This window comes from Dromiciops gliroides, chromosome 3, assembly GCF_019393635.1.
Source record: "Dromiciops gliroides isolate mDroGli1 chromosome 3, mDroGli1.pri, whole genome shotgun sequence".
NCBI lineage: Eukaryota > Metazoa > Chordata > Mammalia > Microbiotheria > Microbiotheriidae > Dromiciops > Dromiciops gliroides.
Genome location: NC_057863.1, coordinates 269,880,702 through 269,893,266, shown reverse-complemented (window position 1 = coordinate 269,893,266; position 12,565 = coordinate 269,880,702). Strand labels below are relative to the sequence as shown.

The window sequence follows — 12,565 nt, the reverse complement described above, 5'->3', positions numbered from 1 at the left end:
TCATAGTTCTTTGAAAGTTTATTTTCAGAAGGATACTCAGGGGCAGCTAGGTGGCACAGTGGATAGAACACCGGCCCTGGATTCAGGAGGACCTGAGTTCAAATGTGACCTCAGACACTTGACACTTACTAGCTGTGTGACTGTGGGCAAGTCACTTAACCTTCCTTGCCCTGCCCCCCCTCCCCCCCCAAAAAGGATACTCTACTTCACCTCCGTTTGTCATTTCCCAAATTTTGGATTTTTTTCTTAACTTATTAGTTCATTTTTATTTGTTTTTTAATCTGGTTTTCTAATTCTTCTCCAGTTCTTTTTCTCAGTAGTTAAGTAAAATTCCCCCTCTCCTCTACTTAAAATTCTTTTGCCTGTTACTTTTTATTATCTCTGCCTTTTTCTAAAAAGCGTTTCTTTCTTTCATTTTGTTCATTAATTCTTTTTCCTTTCTGTTTATTCTAGACTTTTATTCTTTTATTCATGCTCCTTTTTGGGGGTGGGGTGGGGCTATGGGGGGTTAAGTGACTTGCCCAGGGTCACATAGCTAGTAAGTATCTGAGGTCCGATTTGAACTCAGGTACTCCTGAATCCAGGGCCGGTGCTTTAGCACCTAGCTACTACCCCCTTGCTCATTCTTTAGTCTGCTTTTGTCTGATGAACTAAATATTGAAGAAATAGGAATCCACAAAACATAGACAAAAATTTAATCTATACTTATGTACTATTCTTAAAGATCTAGTTTAACCTGATACAAATTAAGCTTTTTGGTTGTTGAATACAGTGTCACAAGTGTGTGTTGGGAGGAGTGTATTGTTGAAACTTAAAAGTTTTGTTTAAATAAGATTTCATTGGCAATGTAGCAAAATTGACACAAGACAACTTAGTTTCTTAGTATTATTTTGTTGTCTCTTGAAGGTCACTTTCTTTCATGATCTTAGCTTTATCTTGGTTTATTAAGTTCAAGATATAAAAAAATAGAACTTTCAGTGTAATGTTTATATTTTGTGTCTCTTTAACTGTTTTCATTCAATCATTTAGGGTTAAGTATTTGATTGAAATAAACTCTGTAGATATCAATCATTAATTTAGTAGAAACAAACAAAAAAACCCAAGAAAGTTTACTATAACTTTCTAGTTCCTTTGAATTTAAAATTGTATTGCTTTACAGTTGGGTTTCTCTTAAATCTTATCCCTGCCCTTCCCCTGCCCCTTTCTTTTTTCATATTCCTTTACTGGTATTGCTTTTTATCTTTAATGCATTCAATCTTTCATACTAATGGTAGAGTCTCAATAACGCTTTTGAAAATGGATATAGTTAGAAATACAGGTCCCTTGTTTGTAAGATGGCAGTCTTATCTGAAGATGTAGTGTTTAGGACTCAAATTAAAAAAAAATAGACAAATTGGAATTGATGGTGGTTTTTCCCCCCCAGATTGTCACTTTCCAGTTAATAAAACTAAATGGAAAATGAGACATTTGAAGGGTAGTTTAATTTCTGTCTCCCTTTTACTGTGTACTGATCTCCCTCCTATATCATCATATGTAACTTTTTAGTTTCATTTTACCTTGATGAATCCCTTCTTACCTACAAATGTTAAAGTTACAATGATCATAATTGAAATAAATATCTGAATTATGGAAATTTTGAAGGCTTTATGTTACCATCCTCTCTCTTTATGAAAAGTGAATAGAAACAGGGGCAGCTAGCTGGCGCTTATGCACTAACATCAGTTACTACAGACAAGGTGGTAAAGAAATTCACTGAAGCTTTTTGATAACACTTTCCAAATCAAATAACAAATAAGCTGGTATTTCAGTGCAAAGGTGGGATAAGGTGAAAATGAGGAGAGATATATGGGAAAGCATAGTTTGGTAGAAAGAACAGAATCCAAAGATTTGGTAGATTATATAGAAGCCTCACACCTCATTAACTCTTCAACAAAAGAAATGGTAGGCTCTGGATATTGTGAGCATGAAAAAAAGACCACAAAAACAATTGAATATAATTTAATAGACAAGAAAAGAATTATTTTTTGATATGGGAGTTAATCAGGGAGTTAGCTATCTATGTACCATAAGACAATTAGCTCAGAACTAAGATTAGAATTTGTAAAAAGACAAAAATACTAATAAGAAAAAATTGTATACAATTTAAAAGACTTAGTCTTGAATTACTTGAAAAAAATATTGACAAATGGGAAAATGCATCAAGTCCTTAATCCAGGAACTGAGGCTAAGGACATGACTAAATAGAAAAACACTCCTAATTCAATGAAGAAATACTGTGGGCTAAGAGAATCCCAGGATAAAATTCCAAAAGAAGTAGTGTTGCAATAAATATTCTTTATAAGTATTTTGTGGTCTGCTCCCTCCTCCCAAACGAATTGGCCACAAAACAGAAAAAATAAAGAGCAGAAACAAAAGATGTAGATTAAATAGAAGATAGAAATGATTACCCCAGTATTAGATACCCTGAAAAGAGAATGGAGTATGCAAAACTTAATATTATAACAAAGACAAAAAACTGAAAAATTAAATGAATAAGTGAGTTATCTGCTGTCAAAAGGAATTAACCTGCAAAACAAGTTGAGAGTTTAAGAATCATTAGACTCCCCGAAACATAACCAAATGGAAAATTAGGATGCCACAAGAAATCCTAAAAGAAAATTGCCCCAAATTATTAGAACCAGAAGGCAAAGTGAAAAAAGAATCCAGAGGTAATCTGTTTAAGGGGATACTGAAAGCAGCCACAATGCTGAAACAGTCAGGAAGAAAGAGATTAAGTGCCAGTCACTCAGTAAGAAAGAAAGGGAAAATTTGGGTATGTTTCACAGAAAAAACAGCTTACAAGTAAGATATCTCATAAAAATGGGTAAACCAAACCCCAAATGTAATGACTGATAGGTTTCCAAACAATAAAAGGTGGGAGGGGAAAACTTGTAGTGTAGAAAAGCCAGGATCTGGGCCTGGAGGGGAATGATGAGCTGTACTTTTTAGGGAGCATTGTGTTTCTATAATAATATTCACTTTATTCCTGGGAGGAGCCAAGATGGTGGAGGAAAGACAGTGACTCCTCAGAGCTCTCCCCCAAATCCCTCCAAATCCCTTCAGATAATGCCATAGACAATTCCTGGAGTAGCAGACCCCACAAAAGGACAGGGTGAGTTCCTTTTCCAGCCAAAGACGGCTTAGAAGGAAAGGTCTTTTGTACCAGGGTAAGGGTAGAGAGTGCAGATCCAGGCCACACCACACAGACCCAGCTCCAACTCCAGAGAAATAGGCCTCCGGAGCCTCAGAATCAGCTGAGGCAGTGGCTACTTTTGGAACTCAACTCACGGACTAGTGAGGGAGTCAAGCGGTTTGGGGCGGGGGGGAGATTTCAGGTGTCTCTGCTGGTGCTATGGTGGAACTCTGTTGTGTTGCCTGTGCTCAGAACCAGGAAGCAGTCTTGAGTGGCATCCCAGGTTGAGGAGAGGTGCAGGCACGCATACCAGAGCTTTCAATCACAGTGAAACAGAATTCTGTTCCTGGGCTAAAGAGCAAGCAGGCCTGTGGCACAGGCCAGGGGAGTGTAGAAGGTACCTCTCCTTATATCATACCACCTTGGACCCACTGAAGCTTGGGACAGTATGCCCTGGAAGCAGTGCCCCACTTTAAGGAGTTAAAAGTCAAGAAATAGGCTTAGAAAAATGAGCAGAAAGAAAAAACTGTGGACCATAGAAAGTTTCTTTGGTGACAAGGAAGATCAAAATACACCCTCAGAAGAAGTTAACAAAGTCAAAAATCCTACTTCCAAAGCTTCTAAGAAAAATATGAATTGGTCTCAGGCCATGGAAGTGCTCAAAAAGGACTTTGAAGATAAGGTAAGAGACGTAGAGAAAGAAATGGAAAGAGAAATGAGAATGATGCAGGAGGGTCATGAAAAAAAAGTCAACAGTTTGAAAAGCCAAATGGAAAAGGAGGTACAAAAGCTGTCTGAAGAAAATAATTCCTTAAGAATTAGGATTGAGCAAATGGAAGCTAATGACTTTATGAGAAATTAAGACACAATAAAGCAAAACCAAAAGAATGAAAACATAAGAAGGCAATGTGAAATATCTCCTTGGAAAAACAGCCGACCTGGAAAATAGATCCAGGAGAGATAATTTGAAAATAATTGGACTGCCTGGAAGCCATGATCAAAAATAGAGCTTAGACATCATCTTCCAAGAAATTGTCAGATAAAATTGCCCTGATATTCTAGAAGCAGAAGGTAAATTAGAAATTGAAAGAATCTTCCGATCGCCTCCTGAAAGAGATTCCCCAAAGGCAAACCTCCAGGAATATCATAGCCAAATTCCATAATATTCACTTTATATATTTTGTGAAAACTCACTTCCTTGCTTCCCCAATTCATATTGGAGTGTACTGTTGGAATAGTGCCTCTCTATACTCTTTAGAGGGACAGCTAGATAGCTAGATACCTCAGTGGAATAGAGTTCTGGTTCTGGAATCAGGAAGAACTGAATTTACAAGCCTCAGACACTTAATAGCTGTGTGACCCCAAGTCAAGTTATTTAACCTCTGTTTGTTTGCCTTAATCCACTGGAGGAGGAAATAGCAAACTACCCCACTATTATTGCCAAGAAAATCTCATGGACAGTATTATCCATGGAGTCACTAAGAGTCCAACATGACTGAACAGTAGCAATGCTCATTACTCAGTCCCCCTCTCTCCTGAATTTTTTTTTTGTGGGGCAATGGAGGTTAAGTGACTTGCCCAGGGTCACACAGCTAGTAAGTGTCAAGTATCTGAGGCTAGATTTGAACTCAGGTACTCCTGAATCCAGGGCCGGTACTTTACCCACTGCGCCACCTAGCCGCCCCTCTCTCCTGAATTTTTAAAAAAACTTGTCTTCCCTACAAAAAGAATTGTCATTCATTAGTTAACCAAAATTGTAATAATTTTTAAATTAAATTTTATTTTTTTTAGTGAAAAGAAATAAAATTTTCCTCCCAGCTTCTCACCACTGAATGAAAAATATGCAACCCTTGTAACAAATAGTCAAGCAAGGGGCAGCTAGGTGGTACAATGGATAGAGCACCGGCTCTGGATTCAGGAGAACCTGAGTTAAAATATGGCCTCAGACACTTGACACTTACTGGCTGTGTGACCTTGGACAAGTCACTTAACCTTAATTACCCCGCCAACCCTCCTGCCCCCCCCCAAAAACCCAAACCACCCCCCCAAAAGAAAACCCCAAATAGTCAAGCAAAGGACATTCCTACATTTGACCAAGTTTGACCCAAAAAATGTAGATCTCAGTCTGCACCCTGAGTCCATTACCTCTTTGTAGGGAAGTGGGTAGGTGGCACATTGTATCATCAGTCCTTTGGAAGTGTGGTTGGTTATTGAAAAGATCAGAAATCTTATTGCTTATTTTTATTTATTTGATTAATTTGATTTATTTATTCTTTATTTGATTATTTAAAGGGAACGTTGGAAAGATAATTCTAATTTATGATCCATTTAAAAGGAGAGTTGGTCAAACAGTTTGTAAGGTAATTTTAAGTAAAATTTGACCATATTTTAAATCATTTAATTACATTTTCCATTTGTAATCAAAAAGCAAAGTCTTAAAAAGAATCTACTTAACATTTATTTGGAAAAATAAAAAAATTGAGTCACCTCAAGATAGAAAAAGTATCAAGATACAATGAAATCATGAGTAATTCATCCAAATTTGAACATTTCACATACCCTTTTCAAGATTAATGAATTTAAGTTGTTTGTTTTAGAGTGTTATTATAGGGTGTTGCTCTTTTGGTTCTGACCACTTCACTTGATAGCATTTAAGGTTTCTCTGAAACCATTTTCTTCATCATTTTGGATGGCACAGTACTATTCTATTGCATTCATCAACCCATATTTGTCTAGTTATTCCCCAATCAATAGGCATCCCTTTAGTTTCCAGTGCTTTGTTACTACAGAAAAATTAATAAAAATATTTTTTTTATTAATTGGGTCCCTTTTTTTTTTTGCATCATTTAATAACACTTGAGTTATTGGTAGAGTTCCAAATTGTTTTCCAGAATAGTTGGATCATTTCAATCAACAGAATACATTTATTAATTAATATGCCTGTTTTGTCATAGCCCTTCAACATTTATTAATTTACTTTTTGGTAAAAATTTCCATCTAGTTTGTATGAGATGGAACCTCAGAATCACTCTAACTTTCATTCTCTATTAGTGATTTGGAGCATTTTTCACATAGTAATAGCTTACATTTCTTCTTTGGCAAAATGCCAATTCATATCATTTTATTTATTTATAAATTGAGCAATAACATTATTTTTGTTTTGTTTTCTTTTTTTTTTTGTGGGGCAATGAGGGTTAGGTGACTTGCCCAGGGTCACACAGCTAGTAAGTGTCAAGTGTCTGAGGTCGGACCTGAACTCAGGTCCTCCTGAATCCAGGGCCAGTGCTTTATCTACTGTGTCACCTCACTGCCCCCAATAACATTCTTATCATTTGAATCAGTTACTTACATATTTTAGAAATAAGACCCGTATCAGTGAAATTTGCTGCAAAGATTTTTTTCCTTTCTAATTTTAGCTTGTATTGTTTTGTAAAAAAAAAAAACTTTTCAATTTTCTGTCATCAAAATTGTGTATTTTATCTTCTGTGATCTTCCATATCTCTTATTTGGTTGGAAATTCTTCCACTATCCAAAGTTCTGAAAGGTAATTTCTTTCTTGCTTTTTTTATTTGTTTATGATATCACTGTTAATGTCTAAGTCTCATATTCCTTAGAATTCATCTTGGTTTATGGTTTAAGATGTTAATCCAGTTTCTGCCAAACTAATTTCCACTTTTCCAAGTAATTTTTGTCAAGTAGCATGACCCTATTCCATTTTCTTGTCTTTGGATTGATCAAACACTAGACTACTAGTTTTGTTTTCTTTTAAATGTTGTTTGTTTATTCTGTTTTCCTGATCTACCTTTCTATTTCTCTTTATTTCTTGACCTGTACCAAATCATTTTGATGATTACTGCTTCGTAAGTATAGTTTGAGATATGGTACTGCTAGGTTTCTTTTTTTGTTTGTTTTTCATTATCTACCTTGAGATTTGTGACCTTTGGTTCCTACAACTAATTTCATGATTCTCCTCCCCCCCCAGTTGTATAAAATAATCCAACGGTGGTTTTATTGGTATGGCATTGAATAAATAAATTGATTTTTATTATAATAGTTCTGCCTACTCACGAGCAATTAATATTTCTCCAATTTTTAGGTATATATTTATGTAAAGAATATTTTGTGGTTGTATATATGCAGATTTCTTCTGTGTGTCTTGGTAAATAGAATTCCAAGTATTTTAAACATCCTGTAGTTATTTCAAATGGAATTTGTCAGCCTGCTGAGTTTTTGGGGTAATATACAGAAAAATTGATGGTTTATATGGATCTATTTTATGGTATATAACTTTGCTGAAGTTTTTGATTGTTTGAAGGTTGGTAGAATTTCTTCTTATAGTATTTTTGCTATTTGTGTAACGTTGGAATTAATTTAACTTCATTTTTTTGGTAAAATTCACCGCAAGTCCATTTGATCCTAGAATTTTTTTCTTTGAGAGTTCACTTATAGCTTGTTCAGTTTCTTTTTTTTTTTTTGAGATTAGATTGTTTAAATTCTTGATTTCTTTTTCTGTTAATCTTTGTGTTTTATTTTACATTCTGATAAATATTAATTTAATTTTTGCTAGTTGTATTGGCATATTGGGCAAAAGTTTCTGTAATTTTCTTGATTTCTTTTTCACCTATTATTTATTCTTTTGCATTTTTGATTCTGGTAAATTGGTTTTCTTCTTAATTTTAAAATCAATTTAATTTTTTCTACTTTATTGCTTCCCTTCAATAGTTCTTAGTTTTATATATTTAATTTTTTGAAATCTTTCAGTTTTATTAATCTCTTATTTGATCTTCAGAATTTCTGTTTTGGTTGTTTTTCTATTTTTTTCAGTTGTATGCCTAATTTGTTGATTTGTTCTTACATTTTTTGTTGATGGAAGTATTTGGAAGTATAATTTTTTCCTTAATGACTCTTGCCTGCATCCCCAGATTTTTGGTATGTTATCTCATTATTGTCATTGTCTTTTTTTTTTTTTAGTGAGGCAATTGGGGTTGATAAGTGTTAAGTGTCTGAGGCCGGATTTGAACTCAGGTACTTCTGACTCCAGGGCCGGTGCTCTATCCACTGTACCACCTTGCTGCCCCATGTCATTGTCTTTAATAAAATTTTTTGTTATATGATTTGTTCTTTGGCTCACCCATTCTTTAGGATTAAATTATTCAGTATCCAATTATTTTTCAATCTTTTCTTCAGTAGAAAGCTAAGGAATGTAACTTTTGAATATAATTGAATTGTATTGCATTCAATAAAATGTCTTTAATATTTTTGCTTTTCTGCATTCCTTTTGTGAGGTTTTTATGCCTTCATATGGCATCAGTTGTTTAAAAATAGTGACATGAGTAGTTGAGAATTACATACAATCACACATTTTTATAAATTCCCATTCATAATTGCCAGAAGTCTATCTTTTCAAACTTTTCTCAACTCCTATTCAGTTCATTAATTTATTTTTCATTTTTTTGGTTAGATTTTTCTCTCTCTGAAAGTGGTGCATTTAAGTGGGATGCAGTGTTATAGTTCTACTCCATTTCTCTATGTAACTCATTTAGCTTTAGATATATGTAATTTTGTGTGCACATATTTATTATTGATATTAATTCATTTTCTATGCTGCCTTTAAGTGATATATATTTTCCCTATTTGTCTTTTAAAATTAAGTTTACTTTTACTATTGCCATGTTAGAAGCACAGAGCCTTAAGGCTATCTATGGATCAATTAAGCTATCTCAAAATGGAAAAGTCCCCAGATGATATTTTTTGTTGTTGTTTTCTCCCAATTGTTATTGCAATTTCCCTTTTAACTTCAGCTAAAGCATAATAGATTTCCCCTCACATTTTCCTCTTATTTTAACTGAGCAAAGCTTTCTTTCAATTGTTTTCTTTTTAAAAAAACCCCAACATCATTATTAGATTCTACTTTCTAATCCATTTTCTGTTATCCTCTTGTTTTATGAGTGAGTTGACATTCACTGCTCTGATCACATTGACATGCATAGTTATGGTTATTAATTGTGTATTTCCCTCCATTCTATTCTTCTTCTTTTTGGTGAGGCAATTGGGCTTAAGTGACTTGCCCAGGGTCACACAGCTAGTAAGTGTTAAGTGTCTGAGGCTGGATTTGAACTCAGGTACTCCTGACTCCAGGGCTGGTGCTCTATCCACTGTGCCACCTAGCTGCCCCTGTGCTAAGCACTTTTTACAAATATCTTATTTGATCCTCACAACAACCCTGTGAGGTAGGTGCTGTTATTCTTTTGATTTTTTTTTGTTCCTTTTTTTTAAACCGTTTTTTGGGGGGGGGAGCAGTGAGGGTTAAGTGACTTGCCCAAGGTAACACAGCCAGTACTTGTCAAGTGTCTGAGACCACATTTGAACTCAGGTCCTCCTGAATCCAGGGCCAGGGCTTTATCCACTGCGCCACCTAGCTGTCCCTATTCTTTTGATTTTACAGTTGAGAAAACTGAGGAAAGCAGTGTTTAAATGATTTTCCTGACTCCAGCTAGCACTCAGTCTACTATGCCATCAACTGCTATTTAGCTTTTCCTTATGAGTATTTAGATGCTCTTTAATTCGTTGCATATGTTAAGTATTTGTTGATGGTACTTTTCAGCAAAATGTAATTTCCCTGTTCATCCATTTTTACTTCTCTGTTTTTGCTGTTACCTGTGTGATTCTTCAAACTAATGATTAAGGAGAAATCAAGAATTGTTAATGAAATGCCTGCTTTTTAACCTATATAAAGTTTTTATTAGAAAGCTATGCATATACCCATATTATCCTGAATAAAAATTAGCTGGAAATAGTCAAATTTTCACAGACCATTCTGTAGAGCAATATCACATCTTCTCATTTGCATGGCATATAACATTGTTCAGTAGTCTTCTGATTACCAAAATCAAATGAGGAGTGAAGCAGGGAGATATAATTTCCAGAGGCAATTTACTACTGTCATGAAGAATTTTCTGTGCAAAGCTTAAATGTAAAAGTGTTTTCCCTGTTGATGGTGAGGCTTTATAGAATCTCCATTTTCTGGGATGTCATTGGTGTCTTGATTTCATCAAGACCAAGAATACTAAAGGGCCAGTGAAATTCATAACCATCTAGTAGAGATCGACCTAATAATCCATACAGGAAAAACCAAGTGGAAGAAAGATGACCGTCCATTATTTTAGGATTCTTGGTTCAGTAGGGAGGTCATTCAGTTAGATCATTACACATGACTGATAGGAACTGCATATGGACAATAATCTGAACCTAGAATTAAATAGTGGGAGGAAAGTGGTCTATCTTGTATTTACAAAATTGCCTAGTACTTTAAGTATGATCATAAGTTAGTGATTGACCAAAAAAACACATTTTAAATACTAATCTCCTCAAGGTAATAACATCAAAATTGTGGAAAATTATAATTTCTAGAAAAAACGACCTAAAAAGATACCTAAAGGACCACTAGAAGATATAGCTTACTTCTAATGGGCATATGTAACATCTCTCTCTCTGTTTTACATCAAAGATGGGTATCATCAAAGACAAAGCATGTGTGTGCCTGGAGGAAGATGCAGGTCAGTCAAGTGGTAACAGGGAGTGATACCAGCTTGACAGCCCAAATATTGTGATAACATCTACAAAATATTTTTTTTAATTTGAACTTTATGAATATTTTTTCCATGATACTTCCAAACAATTATGCAGCCTATTAGAAATCTTCTTAGTTCTGGACAACTTTGAGGAGTAACAGTATATATGAACAAAACAGATTAAGAATCTAGTGACATGGATCCAAGACCTTGCTTTTCAAAGCTAGGCTAGAAAATATGAACATTAATTTCTTCCCTACTTTTTCTATCATGAAGATATTGAGGTTTGGATGTGATAATGCCTGGCAAGTTTTATTTAAAGTAATAAAATATCATGTGCCTAACATTTAAGATGCTACGATGTTGTAGAGGTGAACAGAGGAACTAAAAGGTTATTGTTTGATAAAGGGGAGTTTTCATATGAGTGTCTCTTCAGCTGCAGAGCCCTTTACTTGTTCAGAAAATGTTGCCTGTTTCAGGATAATATATTTGATCATGTAAAATCTGTCCAAGAAACTTCACGTTTTTTCTGTTCACAACACTTCCATAAAGACAATTAAATAAACAATACAAATAGTAATAACACATGGAGAATGTATCATTCTATCCTAAAGAATAGTAATATTCATTATTATACATTTCTTAACATTTCTATAAAATGTATGCTGTTGCTTTGCATGTTAAAGTGCCTAAATAGCAATAAATTTTATTTATAAAATATATTAAAATACTTGTCTACATATACTTAATTGTTGCATTTTTCATTACAGGCTTCTACTAGTGAGCTAAAAGTGAAAGAACCATGGCTCAATTTCCAACATCATTTGGTGGTAAGTTTTCAGTTTTCTTTAGCAAGTTGCAAAGTATGTTGAAGAAAAGAATTCCACTAAAACTTTCCCAATTTCTCAAAATATTGTGAAGTTCATCTTCAAGGGTCACAAAAGCAGTGTCAACTGAATACAAGCTATGGCAGGGCCTATTTATCTGAAAGAGTATCTAATATGAAACCTTTGACTATATACTAAGATATAGACGTATTTTTATTTACATTAAAGGATCTATTGCCCACATGAATGAAATCTCTGATCCTTGAAGTACTTTATAATCAATAATTTTTTTCATTTTTCTAGTTTGATCTGCCTCTTTCAAATATTCTTTTTTTTTTTTTATTGAGGCAATTGGGGTTAAGTGACTTGCCCAGAGTCACACAGCTAGTAAGTGTTAAGTGTCTGAGGTCGGACTTGAACTCAGGTACTCCTGACTCCAGGGCCGGTGCTCTATCCACTGCGCCACCTAGCTGCCCCTGCCTCTTTCAAATATTCTAACGTGAATAGAATACATTCAGAATCTTCATAATATATAGCCCCAAAAGTATAAAATGAAAACTTCCCTCCCTCTACTGATTTTCTATCAGATAGTGTCACATCAGTGTAATATCTCATTGGTAAAACTATCTTAATATCTGGTATGAAATTGTAAATTCTAGATCCTTTGTGGTGCTTCTTACCATATTTGTATGTATTAAAGATAGCAGTAGAAATTTTTTTTTTATCCTTTAGGGTTTTTTTCCAAAAGATTTTTTTTTTACTCCATTACAGGAGTCTGTACCAATAGGACTTCATGGGAAGGAAGGAATAAGGGGAAGTTGGGAGGGAGGAAATTTATAAAGTGCCTACTGTTACCTCATTGATCTTCACAACAACCATATAAGTCAGGTCTTATAATCGCTTTTTGCAGTTGGGGAAACTGAAGCAGACAGAGGTTACATGACTTATCTAGGGTCATACAAAGTGCCTATTATGTACAAAGGACTGACTAGCCT

At 34.6% G+C, this 12,565-nt stretch overlaps 1 protein-coding gene across 5 annotated transcripts in view; it reads left to right on the top strand.

Annotated features, from left to right (window-relative positions):
- The window catches only part of ITSN1 (intersectin 1), a 300,395-nt gene that overhangs the window by 45,776 nt on the left and 242,054 nt on the right, over positions 1-12,565 (top strand). For all 5 annotated transcript variants that reach the window (XM_043990543.1, XM_043990544.1, XM_043990542.1 and 2 more), the window contains exon 2: positions 11,514-11,573. In XM_043990543.1, the coding sequence (XP_043846478.1) occupies positions 11,546-11,573 (28 nt within the window). In that variant the 5' untranslated portion in view covers positions 11,514-11,545. The remainder of the gene's footprint in view (positions 1-11,513; positions 11,574-12,565) is intronic.